This window comes from Mus caroli, unplaced genomic scaffold (genome assembly GCF_978045245.1).
Source record: "Mus caroli unplaced genomic scaffold, Mus_caroli_1 scaffold_15, whole genome shotgun sequence".
NCBI classification, from domain to species: domain Eukaryota; kingdom Metazoa; phylum Chordata; class Mammalia; order Rodentia; family Muridae; genus Mus; species Mus caroli.
This window is the reverse complement of record NW_028227270.1, coordinates 105,704,503-105,720,612: the sequence shown is the minus strand read 5'-3', so window position 1 is coordinate 105,720,612 and position 16,110 is coordinate 105,704,503. Positions and strand designations below refer to the sequence as shown.

The 16,110-nt window shown below is 43.9% G+C and overlaps 1 protein-coding gene across 1 annotated transcript in view; it reads left to right on the top strand.

Moving 5' to 3' along the window:
* Window positions 1-507: 507 nt before the first annotated feature.
* The window catches only part of Gli3 (GLI family zinc finger 3), a 266,310-nt gene continuing 250,707 nt past the window's right edge, over window positions 508-16,110 (top strand). Inside the window, exons 1-2 of the mRNA XM_021180371.3 lie at window positions 508-990; window positions 14,176-14,340. Coding sequence (XP_021036030.1) covers window positions 14,217-14,340 — 124 coding nt within the window. The 5' untranslated portion in view covers window positions 508-990; window positions 14,176-14,216. The remainder of the gene's footprint in view (window positions 991-14,175; window positions 14,341-16,110) is intronic.

Genomic DNA, 16,110 nt, shown 5'->3' with positions numbered 1-16,110 from the left:
AGGCCTGGAGGGCTCGGGTGACATCACCCGCGGGCCCCTTCCTCCTGCCGGGTGGGTGGGGCCTGGCGCGCCGCGCGGGCGCGGGGTCAAGGAGGGGGAAGAGGAGGAGCAGGCCTGGATGTGTCTGTGTGAGGACCCGGGAGGGGCGGAGGCGGTGGAGCGCGTGGCTCCCGGCTGCCCGCGCCAGCCCTGCCCGGCCCGACGCGCGGCCTCAGTGCCGCCCCTCAGCGCAGCGCCCTGGGATCCGCGCGCGCGGAGCCGGACCCCGCCGGGCGCGGCCTGGAAAGGAGCGGGAAAGCAAAGTAAGGCGAGCACTCCTCCCAAGTTTTTAAACCAACTTCGCCCCCTGCGGCGGCGGCGGCGTCGTCCCGCGGCTCGGCGCGTCCCCCCCCAGCGCTCCTCCGAGTGGCGGAAATTAGAGGGACGGGGCGGGGGTGGGGGCGCGCGAGGGAAGAAGGAGCCGGGAAGGAGAGGAGAGTCTGACCACATCTGTGAAAACTTGGGGAAGGAGGGCGGGGAGGAGGAGGAGCGCAGGAGCGCGCGGAGGGGAGCGCGAAGGGCGCGCGCGGCGGAGCTCAACTTTTGCAACCGGGGCGCTCGGCCTGGACGGGCCCTTAGTCGTTGAAAAGTCGACTTGACGGTCGGGGGGCTCCTTTCTTTCTCTTTCTCCTCCCACCCGCGGTTGAACCAAATCAGAACTGTCACTCAGGGCCGGTGACTCAGAGGGATCAGATTACAGGATCCCTGAAACTGATGCGCGGGCTGCAGCGGCGGGAGGGAGCGGACCGGGCCGCACCGCCGGCGCCCGCACACTCGTCCGCCCGCCCGCCGCTCCCCTCCTCGCCCGCTCGCCCCGTCGCCGGCCCACGCCACACCATGCCCGCCGGGGCCGCACGCTGGGATCAGTCCGGTCATCCTCGGTAGCCCGAGCCCGCCTGCCGCTCCGCCGGCGCAGGTCTGTGGATTTGGGACCTGACAGCAAAGCCGCAGGTACGTCCCGCCTGAAGTTCTTTGTTTTGCGGGCCCCGCAGCCCTCCCTGTGGAGCTTGCGGGCGGCGTCGGAGCGGCTTGTGTGCGCTCGCGCCTTCCCGCGCTCTCCGGGGTCGGGTCTCGGCTCTCCGGACTGCAGAGCTCCTGTCCCAGGGCGCGCGGACCAAGTTTGCAGCGGCGGCGTCCGTGCCTACTTCTCACCAAGTGCTGCGCAGAGCTCCGGGAGTCCGGAGCTGCGGCTGGTCCTCGCGCCCCGGCAAGCCGCAGCTTGGCTTGCGCGCAGCGCCTGGGGATGCGCCGAGCCGCCGCTGCCCGGCTCTCCAGGGTCCCGCCTTCACTTCTGAGGGTGGGGGTGCGGGGTGAGCGGATGGAGGGCGCGCCTCCGCGGTGGGAGAGGAAAAGTGAAAGTTGTGCCATCTGTGCGTGATTTGGAACTCTGTCTCTTCCTTTCCAGAGGTAGAGCAGAAAGAAAGAAAAGAGAAAGAAAGAAAAGTAGCCGTGGCCCTTGCGGTAATCAAGAGGCCGAATTTGCACAGAGCAGAGTTGGGTACGGATCATTCTACTCTGCTGGGGACACTTAACTTTCTGGAGTTGCAGTGGGACCCCGAGGATGTGGCAGAGTTAATATTGATCATACATTTGAATAGTTGGTGAAGCGACTTTTCAGCAGATGGCCACATGCCCTCACACTCGGCCCGGCCTTTGCTTATTATCCTTTGATGAACTTAGTATCCTTCTGTGAACTTTGTGCCTGTGTCCCGGAGTGCACCTTTTTGAGTACCAAGCCATAACCCCCCTCCCCCCAGGCTTTCTTGGCTGTGTGTGTGTAAAGACCACTTAGGGAAGTTTCCTGCACCGCGTTTACCCTTTCTCCTCCCCCAACTTGGTTGTAGATTCTGGCCTTGGGTACAGTGCTCATGGCCCTCTGCCAGTTTATATGTACATATATTTATGTAAAACATTTTCTCCCAGCTCTGTGCCAGCTGTTCCACATTTTCCAGCTGCCACTTCAGTTTGAAATGATGGACTGTCGTCCTCAAGTAAAAGAACTCTTTAGTCCGAGGTATGGAGGGCCGGCCGCTGTGCAAATACAGGGGCAGTGCCATTAGCCCCGCTGGTATTATTAGTTCCAAAAACACCTCGTGCCCTTCTTTTCCTCTCCTTCTCCTCCTCAATTACAGCTTTTCACAGCCCAGTACGTGCACTCTGCTGAACATTCAAGTGATTAACCCCCCACCCCCCTTTCTAAATGATTTTGTGCAGAACTTGGATGAGACCGGCAGGCTGGTTAGCTAGCTTGCTTCTTTCTCTTTCTTTCTTTCTTTCTTTCTTTCTTTCTTTCTTTCTTTCTTTCTTTCTTTCTTTCTTTCTTTCTCTCTCTCTCTCTCTCTCTCTCTCTCTCTCTCTCCCTCCCTCCCTCCCTCCCTCCCTCCCTCCCTCCCTCCCCCCCTCCCCCCCTCTCTCTTTCTTTCCTTCTTTCTTTTCCTGAAATGTGTGTCTGGTGGAAATAACTTCTAGAAAAAGAGTTGCAGCTTGAGAGCATCGGGCATGGCTGGGGGAAGGGGAACTGTGCTCTGCCATCTGAAATAATCTCATTTTAGTCTATTTTAGGGGAAACCTTTCCTTCGTTCTCATGTCACAAGCTTGCACTGTTTGATGTCTTCACGAGTTATAGGCTGAATTCTTCAAGAACTGGCCTAAAGTATTAATTTTGAGTATTTATGTAATTGCTCTGTAATTTGAATAGGTGCCTTATTGATTGATTCCTGTAATTATTTCATTTGGGTTTTAAATTAAAAATTAATAATAGTCTGACAGTTTCTTAATTACACGTGTCAAGATTATTTTGAAGCAGGAAAATGCTGTTTTAAAATAGTGAAATAACCTCAGAATCACTTCATTTTTCTAAGGCAGCACAGTAGAGGATATATTAAAGCAGTGGAGATTGGTTTTAACAATGTAAACTGTGCAGAGTATCTACAGAATTTGTTTATGTTAGGAAATATTGGCTTTAACAATCTGGTCCACGAGCTCTGTGGCCAGTTAGATTATAGTCAGACCTTAAAACAAACATGAAATAACATTTAAATTAGCTGAAATTGCATATTTATACAGAGCAGAGAGTTTATTTTACACTAAAAGCTATTTAATTAGAAACTCTCTGCCTAAGGGGAGATCCTTTCAGGGTACGTAATTCTTAAAGTCAGCCTAGGGAAGGTTGGGTTTAGATGCATGAATAAGTTCAATGTGAGAGGTGTCTGCTGAAATTTCACACAGGCAGAAACACTTTAAAAGATATAGATTGCTTTATTGCTAATAGACTGGCAGGCTTAGCTCAGATGCCTACCAATTCCCTGTGCTTTTTACACACTCCCTGATTGAAGTCCAGTGTCCTTACAGTTTTTATTGTATGTCTGATTTGCAAAGGAGAAAATTCAGCATTGATGAAAAATAACTCTGTCGAGTTATTTCATTGCTTACTTAATGAAAGCATTGTTAATTTAACAATTGGATTCCAAGGCCTGAAAGTTGGACTCTCCTTTGTTTTGAAGCCAGTGAAGTTTTCTTAATTACCTGCATGCTGCAAGAGTTACAGGCATCCTCTGGGCTCAGGCATTTAGAAGTGAGTCCCCTGTAAGGCATCCATCCTGCTTGCTGCATTCCCCTCCCCGATTTCTGAGGACAGTTTGGAAGCTTATGAAAGGAAACACTTTAATGCTCATTGTTGTATGCACTCACTTATATGGAGACAGCAATGTTCTGAGAAAAATCAATCTCGAAGACATGAATCAGTGAGTCATGAAATGTTCAGGAAAACCTTAGTAATGGAATGTTAATGCTTTTAGACGATAGTAGATTATCTTAAAAGTCAGACTTTTCTCCTTTCTGCAATTGTTGTAAATCCCTAGCTGAAGAGTTCTTTGAAGGAGGTTTTAGTTCTCCTGGCATTCATATTCTGAGGTTGGTCTGATTTGCTTTGGAAGATTCAAGGAATTTTCTGCCAACTTTTAGATCGAGAGGCAATCACAGGCTGAAATGGCTACAGAACCAACACATACAAACCCATTTGTTAAGCAAACACAAGGTTCTCTAATAATGAGTTCAGGTTGTCTTCTCACTGGAGCCCGGGAGAAGCTGCTGCTCTTCACCCCACATTGTCAGTTTTCTACATGGAAATTGATCTGTTCTACTTTCAAAGCAAATAGAGGCAGACAATAACCTGCAACAGGGCCCGGTGCTGCTGCAAACTTTCTCAAGTACTTTCCAGTGTATTTTTCATCTTTACTTTTATTTGATGGGCCTGTGAAATAGAGCTGTAGACTGGTGAAGACTTTAAATGAAATTTCACACTTTGATGATTTTTTTTTTAAACTTTGATATATTGACAGCAAAAGGAGCTGCAAAAGCTTTTATATAACTCGAGCAGCAACGCCAAGCAGCAGTCAAACGTCTCCATGCATTTGCGTTTAACTGCAGAAGAAAAACATGTCCATGGGCAGTAGAGGTTCTTATCAGCCCCCTAATCCCAGATCCCAGCAAACCTTGAGGGCATGCCTTAGATCTTGCTGAAGCCACTGTGGACTCTCACAGTTTGCAGATTAAGTATGCTATGTGTTCCTGGCTCCAGCAACGGCTTTAGGAGCTTGCTAAGCTTCCTGTCTTAGTATCCCTTTTCTTAAGTTTTTAGGGTCTGTTGAAGGCTATGTTGTCTGAAATAAGTGGTACTTGTTAATTTAGAGACTCTTTACATATTTCATTCTCTCTTTAAAAATTGCCAAATTTATAATTTTTTTAAACTGAAAAGCTAATTATGTCTGGAAGAGGGGAGGGGAGCTGTTGGAAAGAAGCTGTCTGTGAGTGTTTATGAGCTCATTTGTTTGGAAACTTTGTTGTCTGCATTGTTTTTACCACACTTTCCCTTTGCCTAACCCCTGAAAAGTAGACTTTTTCCGTTTGAAATACTAAATGCACAGTAGTTTTCTACACATTCCTTAGCTGCCTCTGTGTGTATGTGTGTGTTTCACCTGAAAGTGTTTTTTGTTCTGGTTGTGCATATTTCAACCCGACAAAATGTCTCAGAAAATCTATGGCTTTCTAAAGTAGCTGAATGAAAAAGCCATTACATAGTTAATAAGGTGGCACTGGGACACTGAGGCCTCCTCCTGAAAGGCAATATTGTATTGAGTTCTATGTGTGCCTCTGTGGTATCTGTAAACTATATCCTCTTATATGGCATGCTAGCATTTTGTGTACGAGTCATAATTAAAAAAGAAAATACTTACATCATTGTCCAGCAACATGTCATATCATTCCCAAGAGAACCCAAGCCAATTTTGTGTTTAAAGGTTATTCAATGAATGAAATTGTGAAAGCCCATTTGTCAAAGTACTGCATGGTTTCTGTTCGTTTTCAAGCTCCAAATTCATTGTCTGCCCTAGCCCAGCCATTAGTCATCAGTGTATTAGTGCTGCCTTCAGGCCATGCTGCCCGGCACTTCTTCACACTATTACAGCTTTGAAAGTGTACTCTGTCGACTTGTAGAATTACTGCTCTGATTTCCGCTTGGCTGGTTTGAGGTAAGTCCCCTCCCTCCCTTCTAGCTGACTGTAATCCTTGCTTTCTTTCAAAGCTCCTTTCCAGTGATTTAGAAAACTTTCTTAAGGACCCTGTTGGCATCCTACCACAGTTTTGTCGTAGCATGCACTATACATTTAAATTGTACCTGAAGAAAATTGGATTGATTGCAGGCCTGAAGCATGTAGAGGGGGGCTGCTTTGCTATGGAAGGGAGGGGTGCTACAGCAATAACTATTGACATAGCACATTCGTGTACTTGTGTAATTTTTATGTTCTAGAATTAATTCAACAGAGACAAGCACCATTCTTAAATCCCTGTTGAAATAAATTTAAAATATATAACATATTCACTTATTTTTAAAGCAGATTTTTTTGGAAGATTCAATAAAATGCCTAACAAGAGTGTCTTAAATTATATACTGCCATTAAAAAAAAAAGATGGAAAACTCACCAATGAGATAAAAGATAAGTTCAAATTTTATTAATGAAGGAATGAGGCAATTAAGCCTTGTTACTGATTACATTTTATGATTTTTTTTTAAAAGAGTAATTCACTCCAAAGATTTATTAGTGTGCAGAGAAACCTCATGCAGCAGCTTTGAATGACTGAGCTGTATGGAGACCTGGGCTCCGCTGGCCAGACACATGGATCAGGCCACACTACTGTAGGACAAGGCCTGCTGTTTGAACTGTGCAACGGAATTCCACACCAGTCTCACTGAGGGTGTCTGTAGCAGCTGATGCAGGCTAGACTGACCGTCTTGTATGTATAAAGGCTGAAGGCTGAGTCAGCTGGAGAATGTTGTTTGAATAAGAAAGTTTATAGAATAAGTGGCCCATGGGTAATTAATTCTTATAAAGTAGACCCTGCATCTGAAGATCTTTAAAATTTGAAAACCTGGCTTTTAAAGTTGCAATTCAGATTTAACTCTCAAAACATTAAAAATGAGGAGGGTGAAATGAGGAGGATAGCGCTGCATGAAAACAAGCTGAGCATCTTCAGCATCTGTGGCCGATTTTAATACCTGAATATCGGTTTCTCTTGTGTGATTTAATAGTCAGGTGGTGGCCTGCTGTGGTAGCTCATGCCTGTAGTCTTAACATTCAGAAGGCCGAGGCAGGAGGATTGTCACAAGTCTCAGACAAGCCTGGGCTTTATCATCAGTTCTAGGCTGCCTGGCCTATAATGTGAGAACCTGTTTCAAACCATAATATTCATAAACGCAGTCTATCTCCCTAAGCTGTATTGTAAGGATAGAGGGTCATAGGCACTGTAAGTCATATACGTTCTATGTGCATAGCATATTTTTTTCTGCTGCTATGCAAACATGCTTAATTCTTTCAAATCTCAGTGAAGCACTCACACTTTTATGATATATATGGATGTGGTGGGAAGACTGTTACGGAGCTTAATATTTATAGACTGATGGAGAAGGTCTGATCTAGTTTTCTTAGGGAGGGAAGGTCTGGATCCAGCTAATGCAAAGGACGTTTAGGTGTCAGTTTGCTTCCACCGCTGCTGTGTCTCTAATGGCATCTGCTGTTCTCCATGCACAGGCCAGTCAGAGCACGGGAGGCTGGTGTGGTAAGAGCTGTGGGAAGCTCAGAAGTGGCACTGAGTGTTAGACCTCATACTCCCCTTAAATGTTTGTTATAAAAGACCTCTGGCAGCTGAGCAGGCAGCTTGTGATCTTTTCTCTTACATCAACACCAGAAAAGGCACAATAATGCCATTTTATGATTTGAAGTGTAGTAACTATTCATGTTGAATAGTTCCCTTGGTGATTGATTTTTAAATATATAATTTTTTGAAAAGTTTAGATATAGCTAATTTATGAAAGCAAAGTTCACTGGATCCAGGCAGTTATTTCCCTAATAGGACAACTCCATTTTGGGATGTCTGTCAAAATGCTGTTTGTCTACAGTCGGAAGCATCACAGTCATAAGGAAGGAAGATTGAAAATAATGAACTGCAGACCTGGGGCATCTCTTGGTTTTCCAATGGGCAGCCTATACAGAGTTCAGTTTTCTTATTCACTGATACGGTTTTCTGCTTTCTTGACCTTGTGGGAAGTAATCCTATAAAGGTGAAATAATTGTCTATGAAAAATACTGTAGTTAGACATTAATAAAGATTTCATTAGGAACTTACGAAGTTGGGCTTCCTTTTCTGCAGAAAGCAAGGTAGTGCAGACAGGAAGTGAAGGAAAGCCAAGAACTCCTGGGAATTGTCGGTGTGTCCCAGAGGTCGTGCATAACTAATTGATTTTAGGTTCAGAGAGATATTTTGAACAGAAGAAACCCTCAAGCACATTATAGACCTCTTAAGTTTCTCTTCCATGTGTGATTACAAGAAATGGGCTAAATTCTTCACGTTTTCCTTATTGAACCTCAAGACAGTTTCTCACTTCCAAAACTGATCAAAAAGTTTTAAAAGCAGTATTAGCTTTGTTCTTTATGTTGGGGGGGGGGTGGAGTTCTCTCTCTGTGAAGGAATTATTTTCTTTAGGAAATGGGTTATTTAATAGCTCCAGGAAGGTATAAATATTAAATAGGGCTTTTTTCCTATTTAAAAGGAACATGGTTCCTCCCTCCATGAAGTAGCAGCTGATGTCCTAGTAGTAGGCTGTATGAGACCGATCACTCTTCTGTGATACATGCAGGGAAAGCCTGCCCCAGAGTCCCTCTCAGAATCCCGGCTTCATTGTGGATTTTTGAAACATTAACATCCGAGGGATACCGTTCGGCTTAACAGTGTACAGGCAGGTGTGAGTAAAAGCTGTATTCTCCTGCAGCAGCAGCTTCTTGAGCTACAGGGTGTGATTTCTCACATTCGACCTGCTCTGAGTGCTGCTTACAGCCTTCAAATGACTTTTCCTTCTGGGCTCCTAGGGCCTGGAGATGTTCTAATGTATGAGAAGCGGACCAGGTTATCATCAGTCTAGCCTTCTGCTTAGTTGTCTTGAATCTTTAAGTGCATTAAAACAAAACAAAACAAAGCAAAGCAAACAAAACACTATCAGAGTTACTGCCAAGGTTCAGGTATCTTAACAGCAAAACCAAGTGGATTAAGGAAATAGATATTGGCAGTGTGCTGTGTGAAAAGGGCACTGCCAGTCTGACTGCAGCAGTTTCATTCCATCCTGGACTACGACTACAGCCCGTTAATTCCTTCGGGAGAAATGCCACTTTAAACTTTGGTGTGGTTAGCACTGGTATTTTCTTCTGAAAAATGTTAGTATTCAGATTGTAAAGGAATCCTGAATACCTACAGTTCGGAGATGTTGCCGCAGAGAACCGCCAAGGGAAGAGGCTGGTTTGTGCAGGTTTAAGAATTGGGATTAAAAAAAAAAGAGAGAGAGATTCTTTACTATTACAGGAAGTGTCTGTGGTGGCTAAGGCTCTCATGGAGGGCTTTCTGAGAGACAGTGAGGCCATATGCCTGCCTTGACCGTTCCCAGCACCTGCATCTATTTATGGCTGCCTGGGAAGGGGGCCAACTTGATAGACAGGAGACATTTTTGTGAATGAACATATTTGTTTTCCTGCAGAATTTTCAACTGTTCCACAGTGTTTTATAATATTGCAATGCTTGTGCATGTACGCGCACACACACACACACACACACACACACACACACACACACACACACACACACACACTGTCATACCTATTTGAATTTGGCTAGTTCAGACTACATAGATGCAACAAACAATCCTCCTTCCCACTGACTGTTGGACTTTTTTCTGTATTACCTATAGAGAGAGTTTGCAAGTTCCCAAGAATATTCCTGGAGAGCAGGAAAGCTGATCTGACTCAGGTTGATAAGGGATACCTACCTGCATGTGTTGAGCTGCTGGACCAATCTGCCCACCCTGCAGCACATACCTTACCCCTTTCTGGCTTGAGAACCTTCATTAGCAGCTCTAGAAGACAAGGCTGCAGTGGTGGTTCAGAGGTGGAGCCAGAGCTCTGAGATGGACAGGGTGCACGCACCTTGGATGGCTAAAACCTCAAGTTGCCAGCAGGGCACCGAAGAACAGTGAATGAGCAGGAATTAAGGCCCAGTGGTTGGAGGTGTGAGGTTGTTCCACTCTGAGGTGTCAGGACAAGAACCCCCCACCCCCCAATAAAATAGCTTTCAAACTAAATGGGCTGCAGCAACCAGAGCCTGTCCCTTGGTAAATAGGACATCTGTGTGAAAGTGCTTTGAAAACATAGCATTCCCTCACCTCCAAAATTCTTCATTTTCATCAATGTTACCTCCAGCCCTGTCACTTTCAGAGTGAATATCTGCTACAAGTGTTTTCCCTGGTAGCTTCAGAAAACTTTTTTTTAGTCAGTTTCAGGGGAGGTTGACGCAGGTTCACACTTGGAATTTAGAAAGAGAAGATGTACCTTTAAGGCAAATTGCTAGGAGAGGGAGTAGATGTAAAGAAAAAAAAAAGGTCTGAAATTAATTGTGCTCTGGACTTTGGCCTCTGGGAAGTTACCAGAGGTTTGGAATAGTTGAATGAAAAAAGATTTGGATGTTTTGCCTCCAGGAAGTAGCTTTTATCCTTCTTTTCTTACCTGTGGAACTGAAGCCCTTAGGAGGCAAATACTAGTTGCAGGCAGCTGACTTGCTAGGATTCATACTTAGGACCCTGCCCTCACCCTAAAAAAGAAAGAAAGGAAGAAAGAAAGAATGAAGGAAAGAAAAGCAGAAAAAAAGCCAAGTGGTTTTCTTCTGCAATCCTGCGTGCACTGTCCCAGTGGTGAAAGACTGAAGGGGACAGGCTGGAATTGTCAACAGGAAAGTGCCTTGGAGGAAAGTCTTCATTTCGTTCATGTCTGGAAAATAGTAGCATGTGTCCTACAGAGAAAAGTATTTGGAATGAAGTGCACTTACTCCCTCCCCTTAATTCTTACAGTCTAAATGCTATATATACTTTATTGCTTAAGGTAGTCTAGGCTCTCATAGTGGTATAGCTTCAGCTTGCCACGGTTTAGCATTCCAGCCAGGGTCAACTCTGGTCTGTGTTTCCAAATCCCTTAATGTCCTATGAAAAAGCCACCCCCAAGGGAGAAACAGTCACCCTTTCAACAGTTACATAGGGTGTGGGCATCTATGGTGTTAAAGCGTTTTCTTTGTGACAAGGATAAAATTGTGTTTTTATCAGTAAAATAAGCTGATATAACTCACCATGCTATACAGGAAGCAGATGTCTGCCTTGGCAAGTTGCCACATTATAGCCCTGGACTGAGCATTGACTACACTTAAATAATTAGTTGCTAATTAATGAGATCCAAAAATAAGTTGTCAAAATAGAAGAAGGGGGTAGACTTTTTAAGTTACCAAGGGCCTAGTTTTTAAAAAAATCTATTTCCAACAGGGGTAGGAATTAGTATTTTCTAAGATCATTAATTAGTAGCTTTCAGGTGGTGCCTCTTGGCACTTGTGTCTTTCTCTACTGTGATGATTTCGGGGAGGGTGAGTTGCTTTGTTAAAATGTTGCCTAAAGGGGTACCCAAAAACTGCATAAAATTCAGTTTTACCAAGGAACTAAGTGACTTGTTGGTTCTTCCCAGGAACCTTCTTTCTTGATGGGATGCTGTCTGGTTCCTTTGTGTGTTATATTTCCGCTTAGTATACTGCCCCAACTCAGCTAATAAAACCGTGTATCAGCTTTGAAGGAGAAGATTGTGGTATCTGAATTGGGTGCTCTGATTAAGGATTCCTGATAAAATTTTTAGCTTTTGTAGAGTTGACCAGTTTTCAATGGAACATGTAGCATAGAAGAAGATGTATGTAGCTAGCTCAAGGATGTTTCAAATTCAAGCCACAGCAGAGTTAGAAGTCCTGAGGACCCTGGTGTGAACCTTTGTTTACCCAGTAAGCATTTGTCTTGGTATTAGTGGTTGAGAAGATAGAAGTCTGCTCCTCAGGAGGCTTCCAGTCTAGAGGTAGCAGGGAGATGTATGCTCAACGAAGACTTCTTAAACACAGTTCTTTATCATTACAGTTGGAGATGATCCGGATAGGTTCTGTGGGTTGTGAATTCAGTGTCCAGGAATACACTTTATTCATTCTATACTTACGAATACAATTGAGGTCCTCTCATGGATACATACATGATGATGAACAAATATAAATGTGTAGAGCAGTTATTTGGAAGCTGCAGTGACCTTGACAATTAGTGCTTCTTCAAATACAGGCTCTTAGGTGTTACTGTCCATGACAGATGCATTGTGTCAGAAGTAGAACTGGAAAATCTTAGCAAGCATATAGCAATCTAGGTAGTAATGGCTGTTCAGGGAAACTCTTTGGGACTAGGAGTGATATAGATTGGGTTCAATCGTTCTTACGATGTGCTTGGTTTTTCTTTTGATTTTGGAGACAGTGTGTCACAGTCTAGCTGACCTGGAACTCCCAGGAACTCTCCTGCTTCTGCCTCCTGAGTGTTGGAATTGAAGTTGGGCGCCACCCCCAACCCACCTCCAGCCTTGTGATATATTTTAAAAATGAAGTTTAAAGCTGGGTTCAGGTTGAGGAAGGAGTATTGAGAGTTTGAGGCCAGGCTGGGCTGTGTGTTAGCAAGACCTTACCTTAAACAGTCAAATCAATTTGGAGAGAGAATAATTCTTTAAAGAGAACTATTCTGAGGTGTATGTATGTATGTATGTATGTATGTATGTTACTGTTAATGTTACTATACATGTGGAGTTCACAATGACTTGGGGGAGTTGATTCCTCTCCCTACATCTTATAGGTCCCAGGAATCAAAATCAGGTTGTCAGGCTTCACATGTTTTTCTTAGAGACACAAGCAACTATGGAAAAGTTCTCTTTAGGGGTTTTTATTCAGGCTCATGGAAGAGTTTTGGACAGTCTGTGATCCCTTGGGAATTAAGTGTATGTGTCTGGGGTAAAGTTTTTTTGTTTCTTCTCAAAAAGCAGAGGGCTTCTGTTGTCCCCTCTAAACTGAGAGGGAGTCCAGGTTGGCCAAGGTTGTGCTGGACAGCTCCTGGGGCAGCTTTAGGTAGGCTGTGAGTGCTGTCCAACCCCTTGCTGTTTTGTTCTTGTTTTTCATTGTGTTCTCTGAATATGCTTCTCAATTTAGAGTGGGTCTTAGAGTTGGTAAGTATGTCTTGTTTCTTTTTATTCTCCAAAACACTGTGGTTTAGAGTGAATGACAATAGACACTCTAGGAAAAGATGGAAGTCAGGAAATAGCCAGTGCCCTAGTGTTTTATGTGCAGCCTTTGGCTCTGAAACCATAACTGAATGGCTTGAATTTCTGGTCAAGGGGCATCTGGTGTACATAAAGAGCGTGAGTTAAAGCTGACTAAACATACATGCTCTGGCTTTTGCTCTTTGGCCAGTTAAACAGCTTCTTGTTTTATTTCACTAATCACTGTTTTGATTGAACATTGTGGCATCTGCTACATGTAGAAAAATAAGCCGATGAGCAGACAGATGAAGCAGTTACCTTGGGAGTTGCAGCCTAGAGAGCTGGAAGAAAACGTGCATGGCTGAGAGTGGACTTTTCGTCTTCGTCCCCTTTGTAGGGATAAGTATTCTATAAGGAAAGGATGCACTAGTGTGAAGGTTGATGGGTAAGATTAGTTGGGGCTATTGTCCCATCAGTGGAGCTGGTGAAGGACAGGTGACCTGAATGTGCCTGTAGTTGAGTTTTCATGTTCTGTGAGTGATCCCAGCCTTTGTTAGCCTCACTTTTTGTCTGGCTTTTGTGGTGGAATGGAAGGCTATTGTCTTATTACCTTTGTTTAGGAAATTAACCCAAATGAATTAGTGTTTTCCTTTTCAAAAAAACGTAAAGAACACAGTTTGTCTGGATGCTTTGAGGTTAAGATGTTCAAGGCAATCCAGTGCCTTATGGAAGTAGAAATCCTAGTCTACTGAGTTATTGAGGGCTGTGGGTAGGCTTGCCACTTGGTTTTTAAGATGTCTAATTAGTAATTACAAACTTTCTCTGACTTAGAAGTTCTCTTAGTGTTCCTTCCTATAAAGTTGACCACCCAAAGGGAAATGAACAGAAATAGCTAAAAGAATAATGTGACACTTGGGTTTTATACTGTAGATAATTGAAAATTGAAGTATTTAGAATGTATTATTTTTCAACCTGTGTGTCAAACCCTTTTAGCGCACCTCTATCTCTGAAAGTTTTTATATTAGGATTCATAACAGTAGCATAATTACAGTTATGAAGTAGCAACAAAAATAATTTTATGGTTGGGGGGTCATCACAACATAATGGACTGTATTAAAGGGTCTCAGCATTAGGAAGGTTCAGAACCACTGACTTAGATAATTTGATAACAAATGATCAGAAGGAACTTCGAAACTTGTACATGGTGAGCTGTTCTGTTCTCCTGTGCAGATAGCAAAGGCTGGGGTCACTTAAGGGATATGAAAACTCAGCTCCATGACTGACTGGCTCCTTAATTTAGTTATGAAATGTTTTTTTCCAGAAAACCCTTTGGGGAAATGTCCATTCAGGTTTTGCTAAACCTTTAGGTTCTCCTCAGGTAGAGGCTATAGAAGACTTTTGGGTAAAGGTTTCTTATGCCATTTTGGGAATTTGATGGCACTGTGGTGTTTTATAGGGATTCCTTTGAGAAACAAGCTGAAGTAATGAGAAGACATTATGGAGGCCCAGGCCCACAGCTCTACGGCGACTGAGAGGAAGAAAGCTGAAAATTCCATTGGGAAATGTCCCACGAGAACAGATGTCAGCGAGAAGGCCGTGGCCTCTAGTACCACTTCCAATGGTGAGTGGCCCCACAACTCCCAGCAGCTAAGCTGCCGTCAGTGCTGTGTTCTCTGCATCCCCTGAGCTGAACATCCATACCTGGACCAGTGATTCTCTAAGAGAGGTTCACATGGGACAGAGGATGGTGTATAGGGTGGGCAGACTTTAGTAATCTCTATCTTGACATCCAAGCTGCTTGTTTTCTTCAGAGTCTACTTTGGTATATAAATTGGGATAGGATAGGTTATTTATAAAAAGAAGTTCCTGTTTTGGCATTTTGAAAAATCATCTTGATTTTAAAATGCTTTGCATTTCACATGGAAAATCTATAGTAGTCAAAATAATGTAGAAGTTTTTGATTTGTGGCAGGATTTCTCCCACCCCAAATTTAAAGTTGTCTACTGGAAAGGATTTTAAAAATTTAACAGCTGAAGTTTTAAGTCCATCTTAAGTCCATAAACTTCATTGTTGGTTTTGTAAATTTAATTGATTTCAGAGATAGCACAGAATCAACGTTTTTACACTTTAAGCAAAGCATTGAGAGGCTTTTAATTCAAGCCTAGATTGCTCCAGCCTCCCTCAGCTAGGAAAACCAGGCTGAAGGTTTGTGGTGATTCCATTCCAGGTTTTCCCACTAGGTAGGCCATCAATGTCTTTGAGTTTGTAGATTTCAGGCATGCCTCCTTGCTCTGGAGTTTGTGTTTGTAGATTCCAGGCGTGCCTCCTTGCTCTGGGTTCCACTCCACTTTTCTGTGTACCCTTAGGAAGAATAAGTTGGCCCATTGTCCCGGTTCTGCTCCTGTACGACCTGGCTCACTGATCTGCCCAAGCTGACCTCCTGGCTCCTTCTCTGTGGTTTTATAATTTATGTGTTCCAAGAAAGACTTCACTGGTTTGACTTACTGTTGTTTTAAATGTGCAATTGAAGAGTGAGCTTGACTAGGAAGCTAACTGAAGCCTAGAACCTTCAGCTCCGAGGACAGGTGCTCCCGAGGAGTCTGGCTGCTGCTCTGTTCCATCTGTGGGTTACCCAGCTTTGCTTCAGGTCTGCAGCCCTTCTATCAGGGTTTTGACATAGCTCTATACTGTGCTAGGGGGAGGAAGCTAGCTGTCAGTCTTGCAGGCCAATAAGCCCGGGTTTCCATTGATCTCAAGGGAGATATATTTATGTCTGAGTTAAAAAATGGATTCACTTTACCGGAATGTGTGTAAAAATTTGTCTGTATTGCTCACCTTTTTTGTGGCATTTAAACCCAGGGCTCAAGCTTACTTAACCCAGTCTGAATACTTGTGTCTTGTTTTCAGGTGTTATAAAAAGCATATTCTATTTCAAAAACATGCTATCTTGAATTCTTTGTTTTTCTGGAGTTTATAAATATTAGGCTAATTTATCATTTTAGAAGTAGGAACAATATGTAAAGTGCTAGTTATTTGGTGGTTTTAATACTAATTTTATAAGAATAAGCACTTTATATGTGTTAAGCTTCACAAAAACACCAATGTTGTTGTGTACAGCTATATATGTGGGTGTTTCCTAGCACAAAGCCAGTGCAGATTGGTTGAGGATGCTTTTGCACCATGCGGACTATTAGAAGCCACTGTCCTGTAAATCCCAGCAGAGTGTCTTCAGTGGTCTTTGTGGGAAGATGCTGTTGCCTCTGTGGATCTTGCTTCCACACCGAGACACATACTCAGGGGCTTCTCCGTTGCTCCTCAGCTTGGCATCAGCCAGTCTCTGACCACAGGTTCTCCTCATAACCATGTTGAGGGGACTGGAACATTACTAACT